The sequence below is a fragment of the Zonotrichia albicollis genome, chromosome 5 (genome assembly GCF_047830755.1).
Source record: "Zonotrichia albicollis isolate bZonAlb1 chromosome 5, bZonAlb1.hap1, whole genome shotgun sequence".
NCBI lineage: Eukaryota > Metazoa > Chordata > Aves > Passeriformes > Passerellidae > Zonotrichia > Zonotrichia albicollis.
The window spans coordinates 24,244,851-24,268,990 of NC_133823.1; the positions used below are offsets into that span (position 1 = coordinate 24,244,851).

The 24,140-nt window shown below is 40.7% G+C and overlaps 1 protein-coding gene across 1 annotated transcript in view; it reads left to right on the forward strand.

Moving 5' to 3' along the window:
• The first annotated feature begins 387 nt into the window (after window positions 1-387).
• The window catches only part of PPA2 (inorganic pyrophosphatase 2), a 34,885-nt gene continuing 11,132 nt past the window's right edge, over window positions 388-24,140 (forward strand). Inside the window, exons 1-7 of the mRNA XM_074541078.1 lie at window positions 388-730; window positions 2,415-2,479; window positions 4,151-4,195; window positions 12,487-12,540; window positions 14,977-15,096; window positions 17,465-17,551; window positions 18,822-18,948. Coding sequence (XP_074397179.1) covers window positions 601-730; window positions 2,415-2,479; window positions 4,151-4,195; window positions 12,487-12,540; window positions 14,977-15,096; window positions 17,465-17,551; window positions 18,822-18,948 — 628 coding nt within the window. The 5' untranslated portion in view covers window positions 388-600. The remainder of the gene's footprint in view (window positions 731-2,414; window positions 2,480-4,150; window positions 4,196-12,486; window positions 12,541-14,976; window positions 15,097-17,464; window positions 17,552-18,821; window positions 18,949-24,140) is intronic.

The following is a 24,140-nucleotide window of genomic DNA, read 5'->3' on the forward strand; positions in this document are numbered from 1 at the left end:
ATTGCCTCTCTGCTTTCCTGGAGATGCCTATCGTCACAAATGCAGCAAGCAGTGGCACAAATCAGAGGAGACTATAGCTTTTTTCCCTGCCAGAGCCTTCTTGTGATGGGAAATCGACACACTATAATACAGCTCCATCAAGGACCCAGAGCACCAACACATTTCAGAGGTGTGCATGGGGAAACAGTAGTGAGGTTATGATGAAAATCGGCTCTAATGTAAGTTCAGTGCGACTTCCTGTGTGTCAGTTTCTGCTCGCTCTCTCGCGTCCCAGCGCTTGAGCCTGGCTCCATGCTCTCGGCATCCCCCTTTGTGCCAGCGCTGGCGGCCTGCGAGCACCCAGCCTGGGCACACCCGAGCTACCGCCTGCGCCAGCTTGCCTGCCTCCCGCTGCGGTCACCTACCGCCTCAAGGAGGGGCTGCCTTTCCTCACTATTAATTTCAAGCCGATGGAGCCCTCTCTGAGGCTGAGCAGCCCCAGCCTGTCTCTTTCCCCGCAGCGCTGCCCTGGGCCCGGCCGGGGCCGCAGCAGGCGGGGCAGGGCCGGCGCGGCGGAGGCTGCAGGAAGGGGAGGGAAGGCGGCGCGCGGCCGCCGCCATCATGCGGGCGCCGCCGGGGCTGTCGCGGCTGCTGCTGGCGGCGCGGGGGTGGGGGCGCCTGGGCGCCATGTCCCGCTACAGCACGGAACAGCGGGGCCGGCCCAACTCGCCCGACTACCGCCTCTACTTTAGTAAGTAGCAGTCCCCGGACTCCATAAACGCTTTCCTTCCCCGGCCCGCGGGGCGCACGGAGCTGGCGGCGGCAGCTCCCCGCTCCCGCGGCGGCTCCTCGGGCTGGCTGAGGTATCACCCCGGAGCCTTCCCACGGCTGCAGGGGGAGAGCGGTGATTTTGTAGAGAGTGAGGGCAGATCCTATAGACACCCCGCCTTTTGGAGGGGATGCTGGGCCGGCTCAGCCCCGGCCCGGCCGTGCCCTTGCCGAGCCCCGGAGGGCGCCGGGGAGGAAGCGGTGGTGTGATGCTGCGTAGCGCAGCCTGGCCGCGGGGCCTGTGGCATCCCAGGGCCAGCCGTGAGAGGCTCTGGGGTGTGGCAGCGCAGCCTGTCCCTGGTGAGCAGGGCAGCCCTCCCTCCCACCAGACACGTCACCGAGGCGGGAGGCTGGCATCCAGATCGTGGGGCTCCAGCGCCGAGCGGGGCTGGCGAGCGGCAGTGCGAGGGCACGGGCAGGGCTCCAGGAGGCGTCTCAAGACCCAGCGAGAGCTGAGAGTGTGCCGTGCTTAGTATTACGCATTTTCGTAACAGTGTTGTCTTGTTGGTGTGCCAGTCCTATCGCAGTGGGTTTGTACGTTTCTGGTCCATTGACCTACAGTCAACTCTGACGTCTGCTGGTGTGGGAGAAGCGGAGGCAGCGTGTGCCCGCTTGGCAGCACTGCCAGAGCTCCCTTGTGCTCATTCATGGGGCTGCCAGTGCAGGAGATCGTCTACAGAAAGTCACTTTATTTGGTGGGAATAAACAGCTTACCACTGAATTTTGTTTTATAAACAAAATTTAATAAAGAGCTTACCACTAAATTTTGGTTTCGGGAGGAACATCTGGGAGGTTTCCAGGAATCGCATATCAGCTCCATTTACTCTTCTTTGCTGAAGTGGTCAAAAGTCCAGAGCTAAGTGAAGTGCCTTGTCTGCTTTTTCCTTTGCTATGAACAGGGGTGCTAGCAGAGGAGAAATTCCTTGGGATTTGAGTTAGTGTTTGCACTCTCTTGATGTGATATGTGGACTTGAAAAACTTAAACGTACACTCCCGTGAAATTAGTTTCTTTCTAGAGTGGGGGCAAGGCTGAGGTGCAGATTGGGCCCCCACTAAGTTAAGATCAATTTCTGCTGGTTTCAAGGTGTGTTTCATATCGATGGCTTAGAGCAATTATCCCATCCCTCACTTACTCTTGATCAGAATTTGGCCTATTATGTTGGGGGGTTGTGATCATGAAACTCTGTTTATTAGAAATACAGTGCAATCACAGAGGCAACATTGCTAGAAACCCAGATGAATTCACTTACCACTGATGGAAATGAGGTTCCTTTGGTTTTTTTTTTAATTTGTTAATGGTTGTGTATGGCCAGGGAGTAGAAAAGAATGAAAGAATCTTCTCATCCTTGTATAGCTTGTATTGCCAGGTAAAAGAGAAGCATAGTGTTGAATTCTAAAGCAATAACTTTGATTCTAATAATTCCTTGTCAAAACACTCAAATTCTTTGGCCTCCATGTTGGTACATGCTTGAACTTGAACTTCAGAAAAAGTTTAACCAATGCACAGTCATAGCATATATACATTTCTGTATTGTGTGGTGTTTAGCAACACAAACGTCTTATGCCATATCTTTAGGTTTGCAATGCTACTTCGTTTTGTCTTTCAGAGAATGCAGATGGTAAATATATTTCCCCATTCCATGACATTCCCTTGTTTGCTGGACCTAAAGAGGTATGTTTTTAAGCCTTGAAACATGGTTAATTTCACAATGCTAATAGTTTTGTTAGTGTTCTTTAGATAAAAGTGTAGGTTTTAAAAGCTTTTTTTTTGGTAATCAACAGAGAAATGTATAATGCCAGAAAGGGCCACTCTGAGACAGATGCCTTATGTAATGCAGGCACAATGACTACACCAAATTTTCTCTGCTAAGTTTAGTAACTTGCAGTGAAACATAATGATTGCTGTTTATACAAGCCTAGGTGTCTCTTTAAGTCTCTAAGTGATTGAGGGCAGGAGAACCCGTACTGTATCTTGTGATAATTCTCTGTGTTTAGGTTTGTGCTTGAATTAATTTTCTGCTGTTTCTCTTATTGAATTAGCAGTTTTCTACACCTGCCATTAGAAGTGTACATTTCTTAGTCATGGCTGTACAGCACACACTTGCATAACTTATGTTGTGTGTCTGTAATTCCCCAAAGGAGCATTAGGATGGGAAGGCAGGAGCAATGCCCAGGGGAGGAGTGGCGATCACACCTTTGGAGGCTCGCAGTGCGCGAGGTGCAGCTGAGCACTGTCACGTCTTGTTAGCCGCCCTCCCTGGGGTTTCATTACAGCAATAATGAAACGGCTGTTTAGTCTGTCACTGATGGGAGGGCTGCCAGTCTTTGGTTTAGGCTGAGGCTTGCTTATCACAGGGTGCTTGTGACACAAACAGGCTGGGGGAGTTTTAGTCGTTTTCTTGTTTTGTTGCTGAATCCCTATGGGTGATATGAGTGGTGCAGAAGGTCAGTAGTTTGAATATGTTCAGATGGAGACTCCTGAACTGATGAACCAATCTCTTAAATTATTAAATCTGAGAGACTGGAAATCTGAATGAAGCCTTTTTGATCAGCAGACCCCAGTGCTTGTCAGTGGGAGAGGCAGGCCGTTCAGAGTATCATTATTAAGATGCCATGTTCGGTCCATGCTGTTGCTAGAAAAGCAATGGGCATTTTCATCACCTGTTCCCAGAGGCCTTGCTGTCCCTGTACCTAGAGTTAAAAGTTTGTGGGAGTAGCTTATAGCCTGTGATTTTGCCAGTAGATAAAATTAGAGTACAGCAGCGTCTGATCAGTGTGGAGAGACATTCGTTTTGGTGTTGTCAGTGGGGAAATAGCATTCTACCCAAAATAGGGCCTGAAGAGTGGGCAAGAAGGGAAGTCATGGTTAAGGTCTCTGTTAATTTTGCCTTGTTTGCAGGAGGATGACTTAAGGATGTATGCTAGAGTCTTTCCATCCCATTGTCTAAGATTTATGGACTTTGAGATGGATAAATCCAGCCTTTTTTTGGTACTGATTTTGTTTATTTTGGATTGGTTTTTGTCTTCTTCAGCTGTACAGAAGGATAACTGTTTTTAACCAGTTGAGTACAGGCCTAAATTGCTGCTTAAATTTTTTGGTAGCTGGGAGAAAGTACATGTGTCCTTGTACATTTTTTATCTTCCTTTGTTAATGTCTCAAAGGTTAGAATTTCACAGTGAAACAAAACTGAGTACTTACTTTTAAAAGTTACAATTTAGGCCTTTGTGCTCACAAAGGGTTGTTTCAATTGCATTGCAAAGTACTGTTGCCTGTATTTATGTGAATATGCTGTTGCTTTCTAGTGTTCTTTATATACTTCTTTACTTCACTCTTTCCCTATAGGATAAAGAAATTCCTGCAAAGAGGTCAAAGACTACTGGATCTGAGGTACTGTTAAGTTTTTTTTCTTGTTGTTTTTTTTTTGACTATTTCCTCTATTTCCTTTCCAACATCACTTTTCTGCAAAGTGAACTTGCTGTCACTGAATATAGTTGATGTATCTTCAAATGCAAGTCTTTTAGGAGAAGACTTAAAGAGATTTAATATTCTCCTCTTTGAATGGGCCAGAAATGTCAGAATTCCTTTATTGATCAAGATGTTCTCAAAGGCATACACTTATGCCAGTCTTTCAAAGGTTTGTTATGAATTTTGCAGTGTAGATGTGTTATCTTTTTTGCTATTTTGTTCGGAAATATTTGCAGTAAAACCTCCCTTAATGAAATATTCATTATTCTCTGACTGTGGATAATCTTTGCTTTATATACAGAACTTCAAAAATCCCAAGTATGTTAGGGCAGAAATTATACTGAGGATCTGCTTTTTAGAACTGGGGTTATGTTGTTTTCTGTACTCAGCTGGGGAGCCCAGAGGGAGAAAAACCACATCTGCTAGCTAATGGTTCAGCAGTATCCAGCACTGAAGTTAAGGCTGATAGAAGCCTAGAAAACATGGAAGATCTGCTCAGGCTTTTATTTTGAAACAAGATTTGTTTATTCAAGTGTCTTTTCCAAAATATAACAATTTTTGCTGTGCTTTGCCTGGCATAGGCTCATCTAAAACTTAGTAAAAGAATGTGATAGAAAAAAAATGAGCCAAACTATGTTTTAAGGCCATTATATGTGGGTGGGCGGGTGTGTGTTCCAGTCCTTATCTTCTCCTGTCTGTTTGGCCAGTCATATTGCAAAACTGTAGCTACCCATCTGATGTGAAAGAACAGCCCTAACTGTCTGGGTTCTCATAGCTTTGCAGCCAGTGTGTGGTGCACTGGTTCTTGTGCTGTGCAGCAGTCCCCACACAGTCCTGCACTATGTTTCCTCTCCCTTGGCTCTGTGATTCATTCAAGATACAATGACTAAGTAAGGCTTTTTAGATTTACTGTAGCTTGATGCCCATTTAGGTACTGTTTAGTAGATATAGAATCATGCCTCAGAGAGGAACTATTCAGGAGAAAGAGTATGTGCCAGTAGACTTTTATCAAAAATCATTGTCTTGCAACATCAATTCTTATTTACAGCTCCTGCTGGCAAGTCAAGTATTCTGTCTTAACTGCTTATAAATACTGACTGATGCAAAGACATTTCATGCAGAATCTGAAATTGTTCAAAACTGCATTTGTCTGTGCTGTGAGGAGCATGGTATCTTGTTGAAAACCATGTTTCTAGTAGCCTGTGGAAAGAGGGGTAGAATGCCAGTGAGGCTGAGCAGCTCTTGTTTCCTTGGGCAGTGTAGCCTCCAGAGCTGCTTCACATAATTCCTGCTGGAGACATCTCTGGACTGTGGTTTAATAGAACTACAGAAAATGAAAATGAGCAAAGGCAAATGTACATTTCAGTCCTAGCAGGCTTTTGATACAATTAGGCAAACAGATGTGCAGGCTATAAGCTTCCCAAACATACTTAAATGGTGAAATGTGAGAGCACCTTTTTCATCGTGATCTTGGGGATTTGGGGAGGAGAGAGAAAACAGGAGGATCTTCGTGTTCTGGAAAGCAGTTTCTTCTTACACTGGGCTCTTCAGCAGCTCTCCTCACCTTGCCTGGTGAGAGATGCATCCTTGTGTGCTTGTATGTAGGGAAAGCATAGCTTAATTAGGGAATAAAGGGAAAATGAGGAATTTAATGTAATGTACTGATTTCAGAAGACCTTTGAAGCCCTGGACTCCTTGTTCTTGTCTAGGAATGCAAAGGCTGCTGCTGATACCTCTTACTCAGTTGATCCTTCACTGAATTTGACCAGAATTCAAAAGTGATAGTTCTTGTCCTGGAAACGCATCTTTGAAACTTACGCTTTTAGGGTGGCAGTTACTTGTTACTCCAGACAAAAACCCTCTTAAAGAGTTAAATTAAATGAAGTTTGTTAAATCATGCTGAACTGGTGTTTATCAGATGGCAGTCTAGCTATGGAAAACTAAGATAATTTTGGAAGAGTCTCTTTAGTCAGTCTAATCTACTTTTAATTGTCCTTGATATTCCTGATGTCAGAAAAGGTCTCAAAGTTAGAGGAGTTTCAGCTTTCAACGTTTGTAGGATAGAGAGCACACATCCTCCAAGTCTGTGTCAGCTGTTTTGCAGCTTCAGTTTGTAGTTTCTAAGGGAAGCACTTTCGAGTTTCTGTATTAACTGTTTTCACTAGTTCAACCACTTCTTGTAACATTTTAGACCTTCCCAAATCTCAGTTAAATTTAGCTTTGCAGATGCTGCTGACAACTGACCTTTTTGCTTTTGCAGGTGGTTTTTGGCTGTTTGATGACAAGAAAGAAGTTATTTTGAGGTAGAAACTATGCTGAAAGAAGTAATATTCAGCTCCAGTCTTAAAATTACTAGCAGCTTGCTATTAATTTCAGGGGTCTGAACCCCTGCATTGCCTTAAGCACTTGGAATCCACTCCTGCCCAAGTAAATCTCTGTGACAGGTTTCAAAAGTTTCACATTTCTCTCTGGAAAAGTGGATGTTTCCACTAGGTTTACAGTCAAAACTGTCAGAGCCTGACTGTTGAATATGGTCTTCCTTGTGTGGCAGGAAGAAGGCTTGAAGAGGTCTTCATTTTCTTTTCAAGGCCAGCATGACGTGTTGTTCCCTGCTGTAGTTGAAAGCGTTTGTAATCTACTTGTCATTGTATATCTTTGGAGAAGTATTCACATGTGGTGTCTTTCAGAGGACCCAGGTGTTCTTGAAACACAATGTTTCATATGCTGGCTCTGGTGAGGAGTCTGTCCAAACATGTAGAGATTATAGTCCTCTAATTTGGAGACATTCACAAGAGCATATGAAAAAAAAAATAGAAAGGAAACCAAGACAGCTTTTGTTTTGTTGTATCCTGTGGATTACACATTGCTGGGATGCCCTTGTGGACTTGAGCTGAGATGCTTCTGTGAGCCAAAAACTTGTGATAAATTAACTAGTCAGGTGAGATTTCAGGACTCATCAGGGTAGTATGCAGTCTGCATAGGTGATTTGACTTTGTGCTTCCAGCAGTGTTCAAAACTGGTGTCAGAGATGTCATTTGGTAAAGTTGGTATGCAAGGAGAAGCTGTTGTCATTTTCTTTGCAGTACAGGTGCACACTTTGTGCTGACTTTGTATTCTGCCTTAGCTACAGTCTCTGTAACTGTCCTTGGTGTTGTTAGACAGTTTTTCAGTATTGTGACCTGGGCTACAGTGTGTCCATTATGTGGTCAGGGATTTGTGTTCCAAATTTTAGGTGATCAGTGAATCTTTCACCCTGATACTTGAACTTGCACAGACTTTTGCTATTGATGTGTCCATTAGGTGCAGCCTTGCTTTGTGTTCCTACAGATGAACAAATGCTGAGAGTGGAATTAATCTTCACTCATCAGTCCAATTGAAATCCACCCAGAGTATTGCTGATTTACTAAGAAAGTTACATCAATTATTTGATCCAACTTAGCTTCAAATGAATGATTCCCTAAACTTGACAAAGCCTGTGGTTCATATTTATCATGGCATAGTTTTGCAGGTGAATGTGTCCCATAACTGGTTTATCAGAGAATGTGTCTGACATCAGTGAGATTCCTCTGTGTAAAACCTGCTGAACATCCATGATGTTTGTGATTCCCTTTCCAGTAGAACAGGAGGGAAGGACACTGTCAAGAGACTGCAGGCACTCTGTGTTTATGCTGGACATTGCATTCCTCTTTTGCTATGTGGCATGTTAATTTATATTGGAGAAGTTCCACTTTCTCTTTGGTGTCCAGATGCTGCTGGCATCTGGTTTGTTGTTTTAATTGGCAAATATCTTATAGCAAGTGTTACATTGGGAATGCTTATAACATGGCTATTTATTTGATAAGGAAGTCCCACTCCAGTTATTTCTGGATATATTTAATGACAGTACATATTTAGCTTCTCCTTTTTCTCCTCTTTTTTTCTTTTATTTGCTTTTTTCCTTTTAAACATTGCCTTTTGTTCACACTACTGCCAGACTGCAGCTTATGATTTTCATTCTTGTTAGTCCTCAGGTATATGTTCAGTTGATGGCTGATGAGAATCCCTGCCAGATTGTAAATGAGCAGACAGAAAAAAAGGAAATGATAGCTGCTTTTTCTTCTCTCTTTCTTCTGGACTCAGAACTTCTTTATGACAAAGAGTCAACAGCCCTCAAATGCTACCTCTAGTGCTTTTAGATTTTTTTAAAGCATTCTACTATAAAAAACTAGCAAAGTAACTGTAAGCTTTAGCATATCTCTTGTCATGCATGGTGATGGCAAATTGCAGTCTGTAGAGGCTACTCCACTTCTGCCTCAAATTATCTGAACCTTCCAAGCTGAGCATTAAGGGTTGTAACCCTTGAGCAAAATCATACCTATTCAAAACCCTTCCCTCAAGTGTCTGAAGTAAGGAACTTTGGAATGACTGGGAAAGAAACTAGTTGAACAGGAAAGGGAAAGTTAGGTAAGGAAGAATGGGTTTTGGGAGAGATATAGGGCAGTCCAGATAGGCAGGCATCAGACGGGTCATGGGTTTTTTTTTCCTTCTGATACTTAGGTTTCTAAAAACAACTCTGGATCAAAATTAGTTATTTTCTGTAAGAATCTGTACAGCCAGAACTAGTTGTTTTTTTAAAGTAATTTAACTAGTTAAAACCAGTTTTTTTTTAAGACCATCAGTCTTAGAGGACAGAATGATGACTAACAGTTTACCTGGGTACAACAGTCTGTATTTTCTCGCTTTTCTCAATACTTGCTGTACAAATATGCTGAAATATTTTTGTATATATTTTTATCTTTCTATGTTTTTTTAATTTCAAAAACCAAAAGCTGTTTCTGTTTTCTGTGTGAAAGAGACATTTTTGCTTGTCTCAACAAAAACTATATCATGATACATTAAAAATGATGTTCTGCTGAAATGGAATGCAGTAAGGTGCCAAGAAGTGTTAAAGACAACACCCGAAAGAAGAAAACAGTTAAAACCTACGTGAGTTCCCATGTAATCTACTTAGGGTGTAGTTCTTAGGAAATAAGGGGTATCATTTACACATACTAGTTGTTCCTGCTGATGTAATTTTCTGCTGATTTTCTTATGCAGTTGTAGGAATTGGGAAATGTACTTTTGACTTCTCTGTGTTGAGCAAGTAGATTTCAGACCTCCCCTGCCCCATCACCTCTTCAAGGTATAACAGAGTTTAAGTACAAATATCTGTCTTGTGTTCACATTGACGCAATAGCCTGGGTTAAGTGTCCCTCTGGGCTCTTCATCTCCCTTCCCCTAGCAGATGCATTCTGTCCCTTTTTCTGAATCTAGCACACTTTCCTCCTCTTTTCTTGCATGCTCCAGGAATACTGTCCTGAGGAAACCATCAGCCAGCCTGTTGCACGGTCGGCACTCATGGAGTCCCTTCTCTCCATGAGGCACTTGCAGAGCTGGGTTAAACCTGGACTGCAGTGATCTCACGGGCAGCCAATTGGCTGCTGTTGTACTAAGGCAGTTAAATGGTAAACTTTGCAAGCTATCGTTTTTGTTTAATAAGAGATCTTTTTGCTGTGATTGGAAGGTGTGTCAAATGGGCTGTTGAAACAGTCTTGCCATTGCTTGAGGGGTTAGAAGTGCTTACTTAGGGGGTTAGTGAGGTGGAATTTTTTATTTTACTGATCTAAGATAAAAATATCAATTACCAGATGCATTCACCAGCCAAAACTAACCGCTGAATGACACATGCAGATGGTAATCTGTGGAGACAGGTGGTGTCTGACACTTGCATTTCTTCTTTTCAGCTGAGGCAGGGACAGTTTACAGCAGGGCATGGAGGACAACTTTCAAGTGGTTAGAAAGAATAGGTGCTTGGTCTGGGGATAAAAGAGTGATGGAAACATTCCTGTGTGATACTTAGTCGAGGAGGAAAACAAGATAGGAAAGAGGAGGAAAAAAACCCTATAATACTAGGTAGTCTGGTTCTCTTTCCATCTGTCAAAATATCTAGTATGTGCTCTCCTTTCCACACAAGTGAATCTAGTCTTACCACTAGAAAATTTGATTGCCCTATAAATAAAACTTTTTATTTTTAAATGTAAACACTGAATGAAGTCATTAATCTTTTGTAAATGCTTGTGGCAGCTTAGCATTAGAGAGAGTACTTTTGGGGAATTTTTTTGCATACAAATTAATCTGTCAGGCTGTCACATTTAAGACTCTTGACAATTCACGTTTGACTGATACCACAAATTATGAGGGCCTGGTCTTCAAGCTGAGTTGAATCCAAGTGGTTTTATTATGTTTTTGAGAGCACCATTGCATTAATTTCAGTCCAGTGTAGTCCAGCCCTGACGGTTGGTTTGGTGAAGACCGGGACTAACTGTTGACTAATTAAAAGCTCAAAACCAAGCATAGAGGCTGCTGAAGCCTTTGCATTCTTCATGGACAGGAGAGCATATGGTAGCATCTAAACAACAAAAATACAGAATTGTGGTGGAGGGGAAGACATCCCGTATAATTCCAGTGGTTTGTAAGTTTTCTGCCTGTAGCTGCCAGTCAGAACAATATTTTGGCCTGCTTGGCAGTTCCCTAAGAGTTTCTTGTCAGCACTGGTTTTCATACTGTGCATTTCTCTTTTCCAAGTGTTTCCCAGATGGATGTGCATACTTTATTTGGCTCTCTTCCAACCCTTCTCTTACCTGCTCATGCATGTATGTTGCTTTGTTCTCTCTGCTTGCTTGGTGTTGACATTTTTGAGCCCTCTTTATTTTAGTTTCAACTGTTCTTACATACATAAGGTGTATTTTATGAAACTGAGGCTTATCTGAAACATTTTTTCTTTTTTTTTTTAATCTTTTTTTTTATTTGGTCATGACCTGGTTGGGAGAAGTGATTCCATCTGACATGCCACTGATTGCATTATGGGCACAGTACTTATGGATGGCAAATATAGTTTAAATTTATTGGGAATTGGCTGTCAGTATTGTGCATAGCTTGTGATCTCATAGTAGAAATGCTGAGTGACAGTTGGGATTTTCCTTTGCTTTCTTGCTTTCCACATTCCAGATTTGTTTGGGAGGAGATGATCATAGAATCATTGGAATTACTTTAATCAGACTGTGACATTGACCCCGGTAATGCTGTTTGTTTGTTTGTTTGTTGCTGCTGCAGGGTGCAAGGAGCAAAAATACAAATATTTAAGGGTTCACTGGAGCCTTAATTGTGGTGTAGTTAGAGTATCAGTGCAAGTCTTCATTTGGTTCAACTTTGCATTTTTTTTCTTACGAATTTCTGCACAAACATATTTTGTCTTTCCTGACCTGTTGCAATTGCTAATACCAGTATGATTTTTCCTTGGCTGTGAAGAGATGTCCCAGGCAATGTGATGTTTTTTGGGTCATTGTGGTAGTCTAAAACAGGCTGTAGACCTTGCTTGATGTTTGTTCTAGTTACCCAATTCAGTAAGTCCTCTGCTCCTTGGCAGGGCTTAACTCAGCTTCATAAGAAGAAATCTCAGGGCAGTTACACAGAATTTTTCTCTTTGGAAAATGTTGCTTTAACCTCCTCAGTAAGAAGGTGTGGTCTGCTTATTTTTCTTCTAAAAGCATGAAAGTTTACATGTTTATTGGGTTTTTTCCTCCCACACCACCTTCTTAAAAAACTTTTCACTTTGTTTCTGTGAGAAAGGCTAACACAAATGTGAGCTGTGTCCATGCCCTTCCTCTGCCATCACTTTTGGATTAGTATCATCTCGCTTGAACCAGATGTGACAGAGAAACAGAAGTGTCATTTGCATGAGTTTTGAAAAATAGTAAGGCAAAAGAGGAGGGCCTGAAGGAATAAATCCATGGGGGAAAAAACTCAAAACATTGTCCTTTCCACTTCTTAAGGGAAGCTAACTCTGTCCTATAGAAACATTCAATCCTCTCTGACAAGTAGACTGAACCTCTGCCTCATGGCAAACCATTCCATGGACATTCTGAACATGTTGTGAAGGGTGATATTGACATGGGAACAAAAAACATCAGGAGTATTTCCGTTGCTTCTTGTTGTCCTTATTTTTAAAAGGGTGAGGTAGGGAAGGGATGAACCATGGAGGTTGATACAAAGGAACTGTGCAAATAAAAGTGGCTGTAACACAGAAATGTGATATGTGTTGCTGCTGAATGCACAGGAGAGAATTTGTGTTACTGTAAAATACTAACTGCCAAGTGGAATTTATTTTCAGTTCTGTTACTATTTTTTTGTTTTAGGTCCTGTTTAATATGGTTGTAGAAATGCCTCGTTGGACCAACGCAAAAATGGAGGTAATTAAGAAAAATACCTTGATTATATAGGTGTTTGTGGAAGTTACAACAATGCAGTGGCTTCCAGTAGGCAGAATGTAATCACAGTTTGGATTGCTCCTTGCACACTAAAATGTTATCTGTTAAAAAATTGGTTTGAAGTGGTGCATACACTTTCCCTGCAATTACAGAAAGCGTTGAGCTACTGATTGTTTTCTTGGTGGAAGCGGGAAAAGCAGGTGGGCACTGCATCTTGACAACCCTCTCACTGCAGAGTGCAGCATATCTGCAGCAGAGTCCTGGAGTACTGACTTTTAGGGTGTTTTCCAGCATTTAGACTAACTCTTAGACTCTCTTTGCTTATGGAGCATTCCACTCAGATGATTTAATTCATCATTTCCACTGTATGTGTGTTAGGCCAAATCCCAACAAATGGAGATGCAACTAAAAGAGCATTTCCTTGTGACCAAAATAAAATATTTGGGGACTTCACTGATTGAAAGCATGAACTCCTGCAGGGAGATATTTTACAAGTAGTAAAAGCATTTGTAGTGTTTGTGAAACAACAGATCTCACCAGGATATGTCCTGTCTTCCTGAACATTTGTATTAATTTTAGGCATGCTTCTCAGATGCTTTTAAGGAAGTTCGTGGTTGAGCTGTTAACTCTTTTAATTATTGAAAATAATTCCAAAGAACCTTCTTAGCCTGCTATTTGAGACTTTTTTCTCCTTTCCCTGATGATAGAACTGTGTTTGCCATTGCAGCTATTACTCTTCAAGCAGGGTTACTTCAGATATTTACCGTTTATTTTAAGCTCATGATTTATTGTGGCAGCTGACTTCTCTTTTGCAGAGGATCCATTTGACAGTGCTACTTGAGCTCTGCCTAAAGCTCAGGGTGCTCTGCCTATGCTTCTCATTATGTCAGGAGTAGAAAAGTTTGTCCTGCTAGGTTTAGAAATCATTGATTTTAGGCTTTTTGGGTTGGATGGAGGAGACTAGATGTAGTTTCCTAATATTTAACTTTTAATATCCTTAAAATTTGCTGCATCAATTAAGGTAGTTGTCTTGCATTGCCATTGTGTCCTGGCAATCCTTCAGTCCCGACCATGGTAAGCTGCTAATTCCTGCTATTACCAGATCTTGTCTGTTCATCTCTCCTCACGTGCGATGGAGACTTCAGGACATTAAGCCTTGCATTAGTATGAATATCTACCCACTGTTACATTTCCTGCTACAGATCTTCTGCTCCTCAGCTTGTTCTATTTCTGTTTTTTTTCCCTTGGTGCCCTCAGTTACTCCTCTTTGTCCCAGTTTCTGTGAACAAAAGGCATTGCTAAGCTCCACTTCCATCAGTGTCCCAGATGGCTGTTTGAGCCCTTCACTGTTTGGTTATGACCAGGAGCAGGTAGAATCCAGTGTGAAGCCAGAAACGTGTGAACCGTCATCTTGGCTCTTGGGGAGGGTTTGCTTTTGGAATGAGTACATGCTGTTGAGGTTGGTGGTTCTAAAAGGCGGAATTCCTTTGAGATGACTTTGGTGATGGTGCTTCAGGTGAAGGCCAGGGATATAAAATGGATATGGGCTGTGGGCTGTGTGCTCATGCAGGGAAACTGTGCACCACTTGAGTGTAATCACTTGAGCCTGTAACAAATGTTTTGCCGCTCAGCTGAGTGTTTGTAAGCAAGAGCCAAGCTAACGTGGGTTGGTGGGTTGGGACTGTGGTGTGGAGTGTCAAAGGGTGGTTACAGTGCAGATTAGCTGTGGTGGGTACCTCAGGCAGTAGCTCTATGTGTGTGGTTTGTGTATGGGCTTTGGGGGAGGATGTTACTGTTCAGCTGTAGCTCAGCTTTTCTGTCAGTGCTTCTTTTGGAATAAGAAAGCCCTCTTTAAATGGTAGCTTAACTTGTTCCAAATCTGTATTAAGTTGGCATTTGCTGACTATGAGGAACTTGTGCTTGGGAAAAGCATTTGTATGCTGAGAGGTGATGGAAAAAAAGGGGGTGTTTGCAATTGGAGAGCAAGGAGCAGAGGGCAAGAACATGAAACATTACCTCTGTGGCTGTCAAAGCTCCTCTTGTTGAAAGATGTTGTGCCACCATTTGCATGTGTGTTGAACTTGTACCATAAAGCCCAAGAGCTTCTGACTTAAGTTCCTTTCAGTTTTTGTTTGACCATGACAGCCTCCTTAGAAATTTATTACTTTCTCTTCTAGATTCATTTTTTCTTGCATACTTTACAGCATTATTTAATACCTTAATAAGCAGCTTTTTGAATATGACCCTTGAGATTCAGAGTGAGGCTATAGTAGTTTTAATAGTCCTCAAACCACAAACTTGTGCTGCCAGATGGATCTTTCTCACTGGTTGGGTATGGAATTAATTGCTTTCCATTTTAACATTGTCCTTCTCTCTTTTCCTCTCCCTGCTCCCCACCCTCTTTCATGATCTGCTTAGATTGCCACAGAGGAGCCATTGAATCCCATTAAACATGATACAAAGAAAGGCAAGCTTCGATATGTGGCAAATATCTTTCCTCACAAGGGTTATATATGGAATTATGGTGCCCTCCCACAGGTAACATTTTTGTTATAATGGTGAAAGTTTTCTGTCTTCTGTGTAAATTGCCTTGTAAATCTTGGATACTGCCTGAATACAAATCAGCTGCAAGAGGGGTGATTCTCTTTGATACATTTGTAAATTAGGATTTTTTTATGTTGAACTTTATTGTGTCCATAAATTTTGATCGGAATTTGGGTGTGGGAATAAATAGGAGCTGTTTTTTCAGGAAGGAGTTAAATGATGAAGAAATCTCAGATCTTTAGTCTATGCCTCTGTACTGTACTGATAGAACTAAATTGTCATGGTCTGCCATTCAAGAATATTTTGTCAAGTAGACCTTTTCTGCTTAAACAAAGCATTTATTTAAAAATTCATTTAAGATTTTAATGTATTGCAGCTTAAATTTTAATTGGGATTTCTTAGTATCTTTAACAAAGAGGAACACAAGGGCTGTTCTTTTTTAGATTAAACCTCGACTGCCTTCCTTAACATTTCTCTGAACTGTGAGACTTTACTGATCATGACACATTGAAAACTTTGAGCCTTGAAAAAGTCCATCTAATGGCTGAAATTTTGAGTATAATGAAAAGCTTTGAATTTTTTTCATTTCTGTGAATAACACATTAGACTTCCATTAGTACTGAAGAACATGATGGAGCTTGAAAAGAGTAATTTATTTTTTTTGCACGTAACTGTATAAGCAATGAAAGTTGAGTCTCAAAAATCTGCTTACATGTTTGATCCCTGGAGAGGAGATGCTAGGCAGGTTCTTGAATACAGCAGTGAAATCTTGTCCAGTCAGCAGTGTCAGTAGACAAAGTTTCCAAGTAGGTGTAGTTGGAAACGAGCAACTCCATTTAATGTTTTGAAATTTGTGTGTTCCTTAGTTCAAAGCCAGAATTATTTGAAAATGTAAATATTTTCCTGCAAAAAGTGCATTATTTTGGACTTAGAATACTTTCCTCAGGAGAAATGTTTGGCATCCCTTGTTACTTGGTGAGCTGGGAAGGGCTGAACATAATTGTCATTTTTAATTTCTTCTGTATTAGACTATTTGCTATCATAGCAGAAGTTGCTGTGCTGTCCAGCGAACAATACTATTCCTTCCTTCTAACTGAGAGGTGAAGAGGTGTGACTGGGCAGAAGAGAAATACTGCTATAATGCAGCCCAAAATAAAAAGCACTTTGGAAGGACAAGAGGACACAGTCTTAAGCTTTGTCAGGAGAAGTTTAGGCTAGACATTAGAAAAAAAAAATTGCAGAAAGACTAACTGGGCATTGGAATGGGCTGCCCAGGGAGATGATGGAGTCACTGTCCCTGGAGGTGTTTAAAAAAGGGCTGGATGTGGCACTCAGTGCCATGGTTTAGTTGATGAGGTGATGTTAGATCTTAGGTTGGACTTGATGATCTCCAAGATCTTTTCCAGCCAACCTAGTTCATTCTGTGAAGAGTACTGGAAAAGTAAATATAAATTTTAAAATCTCTCTTGATTTAACTTCAGCAGTTTTTTGGTAATGATTCTGCTACCTAAACATATTCTTTTCATCATTTTGCCTTCCAGTATCAGTCAAGTTCTCAAGAGCAAGTTTGGGGTGGAGTTATAGTCACAGACCGTAGAAGCTAGCAGCGTAGCTCCTTGGAAAAAAAGTTTTCTATAATCTTTTCAACAACACCTAATTGGACTCACAATTCTTAACAGAAAAACTTCTCAACTGTAGGATGAATTATTCATTACTTGTAAAAGTAGAAACAAGTACTTGTAGTAATTAAGTTAGTATAACTCAGCTAGGATTCCTTGCTTGTGTAGTATTCAGAGCAAGGGTTTAAACTTTCCTTTTTGGTCTTCAACTCTTAGCTGTCCTTTGGAATGTACATGTCTCAAAATACTCAGAAATACTTCATACCTAAATCTAAAATCTTTAAAAAGCTTTTTGGGTGCTGACAAATATATGCATAGGAGTGTGGTTCACTCAAAGCTTAGATGTGGTAGAAAAGAATTTATGTTAATATCATGGTATGTAATAAGTATAACAAAAATGTAATTGTAAGAGGTCCTAGCTTGATTCCACTATCACTAGTAACTAGAAAAATCCATAGTCAGGGTCCTCTGATGCCTTAATCACCGCAAGTGGGTAAAATGTATCTGTTGAGTCATTGACACTGGAAAAATATGTCCTCAGTAATCCTCATGTCGCTTGTCCTGAGTATGAGTTACTCAGTGTCAGACCACTGGCTGTTTACTTTTGCTCCTCCCATTGAGCAAGCCTGTTCTCAGAAAGCTGATGTTTTTATTGTTACTTTTGCTAATCTTTGTAATTTAGTGGTAAGATGAGTTGTAATTGCAGTTCAGCAGCTAACTGATAGTTCTCTTTTCCCTGGCAGACCTGGGAAGATCCAAACCATACGGATAACCTTACAGGATGTTGTGGGGATAATGATCCTATTGATGTTTGTGAAATAGGTTCAAAGGTTTGTATTTATCAGGATTAATTTAATTTATCAAGGTTAACATAATAATTTGGTAGCAACTTCTGAAAGAAAAGGTCAGATGGAAAACAAGATGTGTTAATAATGTTAGGGACTGACGAAAGTATCAATAGAGGATCTAAGGAGAGAATAGGTGAGAAAATGGTGGATTTTTAAAAAGGATGGGGGAAGATGGGATTTGGTAAAGTTTATACTGGTTAAAAGGGAAAATAAAAGAACAACATCCTGAAGTTGTCTAGTTGGACAGTAAGTTTTGGGTGAAGGAAGTGACAGTTAAGATTTATTTCTTTTTTCCCTGTTAGCAGTATTGGAGCTAGGAATAGGTTGCTGAAAAATGAGGAAATTTACAGCATCATGCATATTAGAATTATAAAGTTAGACCCACAAAGGAGGTAGTTTTGATTTTACTCATGGGTGCTAAAAGAAGTAGATCCTCTTTTCTAGAGAAGACAGAAACCTGCTGCAGTGTTGCAGAGTTATGAGTTGTGGAATGGATAGCTGAAAAAGAGGTGCAGCAAGGAGCATTAGTAGGTATAAAGGAAAGGTTTAGCTCACTGAAAGAAAATTCTACATATCTAGAGGCAGCAAAGAATGGAAAAATGCTGTATCGAAAATGGGGTTATGAAATGGATGAGTTTGAAAGAGGGATCTCTTAGGATATTTTGGTATGGGGAAATTTAATTAATGACTTCCGTGAAAGTGGCTTTATTTGAGGTAAGAAACCTAAAGATTAATCTCAAGGGATCCAGAAACAGTTAAAGAGGAGATATTTGCTGGTAGGGAGAAGGTTCCAAAGAAAATGCTAAAATGGTTGTGTTGGTATTTCTGGGGAAGTGCTGTGTGTTTATGTGTGTATATTGTAGTCCAGAGGAAGGAATAGCAAGACAGAAAAATAGGACCCTGAGTTCAGAAAGTAGAGAGTCAAGGGAAAGGAAGAAGTTAAAAAATGAGTATGAGACGCTTCTAACTTACAGTTTGGAAGGAAAACCAACAAAGTGTGGGGGAACTAGGGTAAAAGGGAATGAAAAAAAATTATCTACTTTTCTACTTAAATGCTGACTGGAGAATTGAGGATTGGAGAATAGTAACGGTGGAAGAAAGATCTGCAAACACTACACATCTATTTAGTATTTCTAGCTATCTTGCAATTTTGTTACAACCTGCTGGTCAAAAATGTAAAACTTTTTTTAAGGTAAAAGAGAAGTTTTACATGTTGTTTTCTAAATCTTTGTGGCATTACTTTCTGTTTCAGGTTCGTTCTTTTGGTGAGATTGTTCAGGTGAAGGTCTTGGGTGTTTTAGGTCTTATTGATGAAGGAGAGACAGATTGGAAGATAATTGCCATCAGTGCAGATGACCCAGAAGCTCAGAAAATCCATGGCAAGTATTTTTGTCTTTCCTAATGCATTAATGTCAGAAACTTGCCCAGCAGAGTAGTGCCTGAGTTTAGGACTCCCAGGATAAGAAGCAGCTAGTGGAAAGGCAAGACTTTTTTGTTTGTTTGTTTTGGGTTTTTTGTTTGTTTGGTTTTGAGTTTTTGGGTTTTTTTTATTTTTGGTTGTGTTTTAGGTCAGGTGCAACCTTCAATTAGGACATATATGCTTTCACACTAAACTTCTAAAATGGTTTGCTTGGATTTTCAAAGGGACACGGCATGCAGAAAGTTTTTTGGCTCCTGAAACACAACTGCCTTAGAAAGTGACCTCCAATAATTACAGGCTTATGTATTGTGTGGTAGTGCATATTTACCTGCTCTATGTTATGTAGCACACTACTGTTTTCCTTTTTGAAAGTGTTTGTTCCTTTTATATCTACAGGCATTGTGTTGCATTCTGGCAAGACATTCCAATGTCTTGCCACTTTTAAGAGGATTGCTTCCAGAGTTTGTTGCTTAGTGTGAACAATTAGGTTTCACCTTTTAGCTTGAAAATTGGCAAAATAAACTGCTAATGCAGCTTACCCTCATCAGCCTTGATGATGAGCTGTGCTGGGGGGAATATCCTGCTCAAACTTGTCCTCCCTGTGATCAGACTTGTGGTATCCAAATGAAACTCGAATACTGAAGTGTGTCCATGTGAGTAGCACATGAGGTGTCATTCTGATGTGTTAAAACTGCAGGAACTTAAGTTTTCATAGCGCAGGTAAAGTGCAGTTTTTCTCTGGCTAGATGGAGATTTGCTTCCTCAAATGGAATATTACTGGGAATCATGAGTCTTAAGTGAGGTTTGTCTAAAACTGATTGTTAGGAAACCAGAAACCATATATCCCATCAGGTATGTACAGTGAGAGCCTGCTCTTTGTTGGTAAGGGAGCACCAAGGTGCAGAGTAGCCTTTCTGTAGGAATAGACCAATCCGGTTGCTTTTTAAAGAAGTGTGTTTCTCAGCCATTGAGGTTTTTTCATGGTTTCTGAATGTAAAGTATATCACCGGACTAGTCCTTCATTCTCAGTTTTCTTGCAGGTTACTTTCACATGGAGAATACTTGACTTGTGGGGAAAGAAGGGGAGAAGAAGAGATGAGGAAAAGGAAACTCTTGGGTTGATGCTGATTAAAATCATTGGGCAGATGAATTACTGCATAGTGTTTATGACTCTTTAACTACTTTGACAGTTAGAGATTAAGAAGTTCAGCTTAAGGAAAGAGTAAGTAATAGTTTGCTGTTAATGTCAGTATCAATTGAAACCACTCTGTAATGTGCAGTAAAATGCAATATAAGTGTCAGTAGTTAAAAGAAAAGTGAATAGCATTTCATTTCTAGGCACTGTTCTGCTTAAAGACTTACCTTTTCTCCCTGGCAATTTCTGAGAGAACGTGGTCAGAAAAGTGGATGAGAGAATTCAGAAGGGGAGTCCACTAAGCAGGGGCAAAACTGTGGTAGTTTATTCCACTATTATTTATTATTTGGGGTTAACTGTCTGTATTTGAAAGCTCTCTCTGGTTATTTGGTTGGTTTTGTTTTTGTTTTTCCCCAGGTAATGACTGATTTATATCAGCTCTGTTACAACTTTCGTTTATTTGGGCGGGGAGAAGTAAGAGCTTTAGTCTTAAAAAAAGAAGAAGAAGTAGTAGGAGGAATGGGCAAACCATTGCCTGTAATTGATTCCTGTGTGCATCCTTTCTTATCAGGGATATGTGCAAAACTTCAAGAAGAGAATTGTCCTGAGATTCAAAGAAGTGTAGAGCTACTTATCCAGTTTAATATGATTTCCCTTTGGGATTGGAGTTGCAGCCCAAAATTTACAGAAAAAAGAAAAGGGGAAGAAAAAAAAGCCCCTGTCTGCTTTCAGAAGACATGACTGGCTTGCAGTGTTTAACAGCAATCATTCTTCAGTCTGAAAACAAACAAATCTGTCAGAGCAGGCAGTACAATATGTCCTTTTATACTTGTTTTTCCCCCTTCCCAAAGTTGTTAATTATTTCAGCATAAAGGGATGGCAGCTATGGATAAAACCAGTCTCTCCCTCTGTAATTGATGTGCTGCTGTGTTATGGAGGTGGCCTCCTGGGGAAGATGAGGCTAAGTGTTGCCTTCTAATCCTGTCCAGTCACTTCTGTATCATTTGTTAAAGATTTCCAACTGCACTGAGAATCATCACATTTGCTTTCAGCTCAGTATGTGCGGAGCCCCCAGTGAACATTTGGAAAAGATAATTTCAAGACACCAGAGTGGTGATTACTTGCAAACCCCATCCTGAGCCTGGACTGTGTGTTAACTCCCCTTGCCTCTTTAAGCACACACCAGGTACCTGGGATATTCTCCTTCCGGGATTGCAATCCTTCTCATAAGTGCAATTGATTTTTCTGAGACTTCACAGAACTCAGAACTGAGAAGTCACAACTTCAGAGTGCTTCTCATTGTTTATTCATAGCACTCCACTGGACTGTGTGTGCAGGCATTTATTGATAAATACTGGTTTAAATTGGAAACCCTGCCTAGAGCTCTGTGTTTCACACAGAGCAGTGAGAAACTCTTGTTTACAGTGACAATACCCAGGAATGATAGGCAGTGCTTAGCATCTGTTTTAAGTGGCAACTGTGTCATCAGGAGGAATAGCAGGGTCTTAGTGTCTTTTTGGACTGACTTTGTAAGGTAATCTGTTTGAAATAATAGCACGTAATTCTGGTGGGCATAGGGACAATCTCTCACCAAATACAAGTGGTATGTCAGATGCAGGCATCTGTGTGAGAAAGATAAATCTGATCGTGTCTAGTTGGAGTCTAAAAGCAACTATTTCATCAAGATCTGGCTTTGTGCTGTTGTGTTTCTGCTCAGGCAGTTGCTAGGCAGATGGCTGTCAGTAGACCAGCGGAGCAACATTAGACCAAACAACTCTGAGAAAAGACCTAAAAGCTCCTCCTTGCAGACTGAAACACTAAATCTTGGTGGTGTAATAGGCTGGGTTGTTTTCTTTATTTTGTTGGAAGTAAATTTTTGTGGTAGAAAGGTTGCTTGTCTGCTTATCTCATAGTCTGGATTGAATTTAATATATTGGATATATTAGAGTTCACTTGTATATCTAATGCTTTTCTAGTTTGGGCTCAGAAGGGATGAGTGACAATTTTATGCTGTGATTTGGTCTAAATGTATGTGGCATCTTCATATTGGACAAGAAGTTTTAAAAATCACTGGCAGTTGAAGCAGGAACTGTGTTTGAAGCAGTGTATGAAGTCTGGCTTTCAAAAGGTCATCTTGCCCTCCTTCAGCAAATTGGACTAATCATGTATTAGTCCATGGCATTATGGAGGTGATTTACTGGCCTGGAATCTTAGCAGCCATTTTTGCTGCCATTGCTCACTGGAAAGATGCCAGGATCTATTCAACAGCAGTTGGTGGTATCTGCTGGCTTTATTGTGCTACCTTTTGCTGACACTGGTGTAGTTAACTGTGCTGTGTTGCCATGCTGCTTTTACAATACACATCTCAAGATAGGGTTTAGTGATCAAACCCTAAATGGCAAAACTAAGGCATGTTGTATATTTTGTACTAAATATTGTTACAGACCTTTACATGTGAGTATATTTATTCACAGAGAAGCAGCAGAGGCCCAGAAGACCTTTGTTGTGGATTTGTGTAAGCACCCAGTATAAAGAAATTATTTTGCTGTACCAAGTCTCCCCTCCTACCCCTTGCACAAAATACACCAAATGCCTTTATATGGAATGTAGCTGCAGCTTCCTGTAAATGTTTATAAGATGTTATTAAAAACATATGTCCTCTCTTCCCACAGACCTTGTTTAGAAAGCTTGCTGCAAACATGTTTTAGCTTTGCTTGCTAGAAGCAGCATCTGTTGTACTAAAAATGGTAGTTTTGTACAAATGCTTTTGTTGCTCTCTTCTGTAAAGCCAGTTAGAATTAGGATCTGCATTCATGTTAGCTCACTCCCCTGACAGAGAGGTAGCAGCAGTTCATGGTGCCAGCCTCTAGGGTTTTTCCTTATGGACACTGAACTGCAGCCCTTAATGTGATCGGCTGTCTCTTTTTAACCCTTGGCACTTAACTTTGGTGCCCAGAAAAATGAGACCTATGGTTGTATGGCAGTGTAGAGTAATTCCCACTTAGAGCCCCGTGGGGACCTGCTGATAACATAACTACAGGAGCCTGACCTGCTCTGCTGCTTTGAGCAGGGCTTGCTGGCAGAGATCAAACTGCTTTGGGCCTCCTAAACACTTGCTGCTCCCCAACCTGCCCCTTTTAACATCAGTGTGAGTACAGTGAGGGAAGATAAGCAGTCAACATCAAAAAAGACTCTCTTAACAGTGTTTGCTGCAGAAAAGACATTTAAATTGTTTGCTTTTTAAAAAAATCATAATAATTTGAAGCTATCTTCTGTAAATATTAGTGTAGTAAATTATTGTACTGCTTAGTGGGATCTTCTCTTTTACCTTTCTTTGCTTATTTTTTTGTTTTCTGAATGTGGTTTTTTTCCTTCCCCCCTGATATCCCAAAGAGGCTGTTTAGATTTCAGTGGAAGACAAACTGTCTTTCAGGTTTTTCTGTGGTGACTTTTAATGAACTGAAGAGGTGGCTGTTGAGTGAGTGATGCAAGAGCTGCTGTTTTCCTTGTATTTTGTATTATATGCTGACTCCACAGCAACAGCATTGATACTTTTCTGGGGTTTGTTTTGTTGCATTGTTGCATGTTTTTCTTCTGCTTGCCACCAAATTCCGTTATAATACAGATGTTCTGGAGTCTTTTTTTTTTTAAATCAAGCATTCAAATTTCATTTGATGTTCAGTAGCTGTCTTTTATAGTAAAGAACAGTGAAGTGAAGCAGAGGGATGAAGGAGAATAACTTGCAAGGAACCCAGGAAATAAAAGCAACCAATGCCCTCCTTCTTAAGTCCTCAAAACCAGAGTATAATCCATCCATGTTATGCTGTAGTATGATTGTGTTTAGTCACTTTACTTAGGCAAGGTGAAATTCAGGGAGACAATTCTATTCATGAAGATAGAATCTCTAACAAAAGGACATAATGAAAGTCTGTCTCAAAGCCTATCCTAATATTTGAGTCCTTCAAATAAGTGTAAATAAAACGTATAAATAAGGGGCAACAGATGGAGAAAAGTAC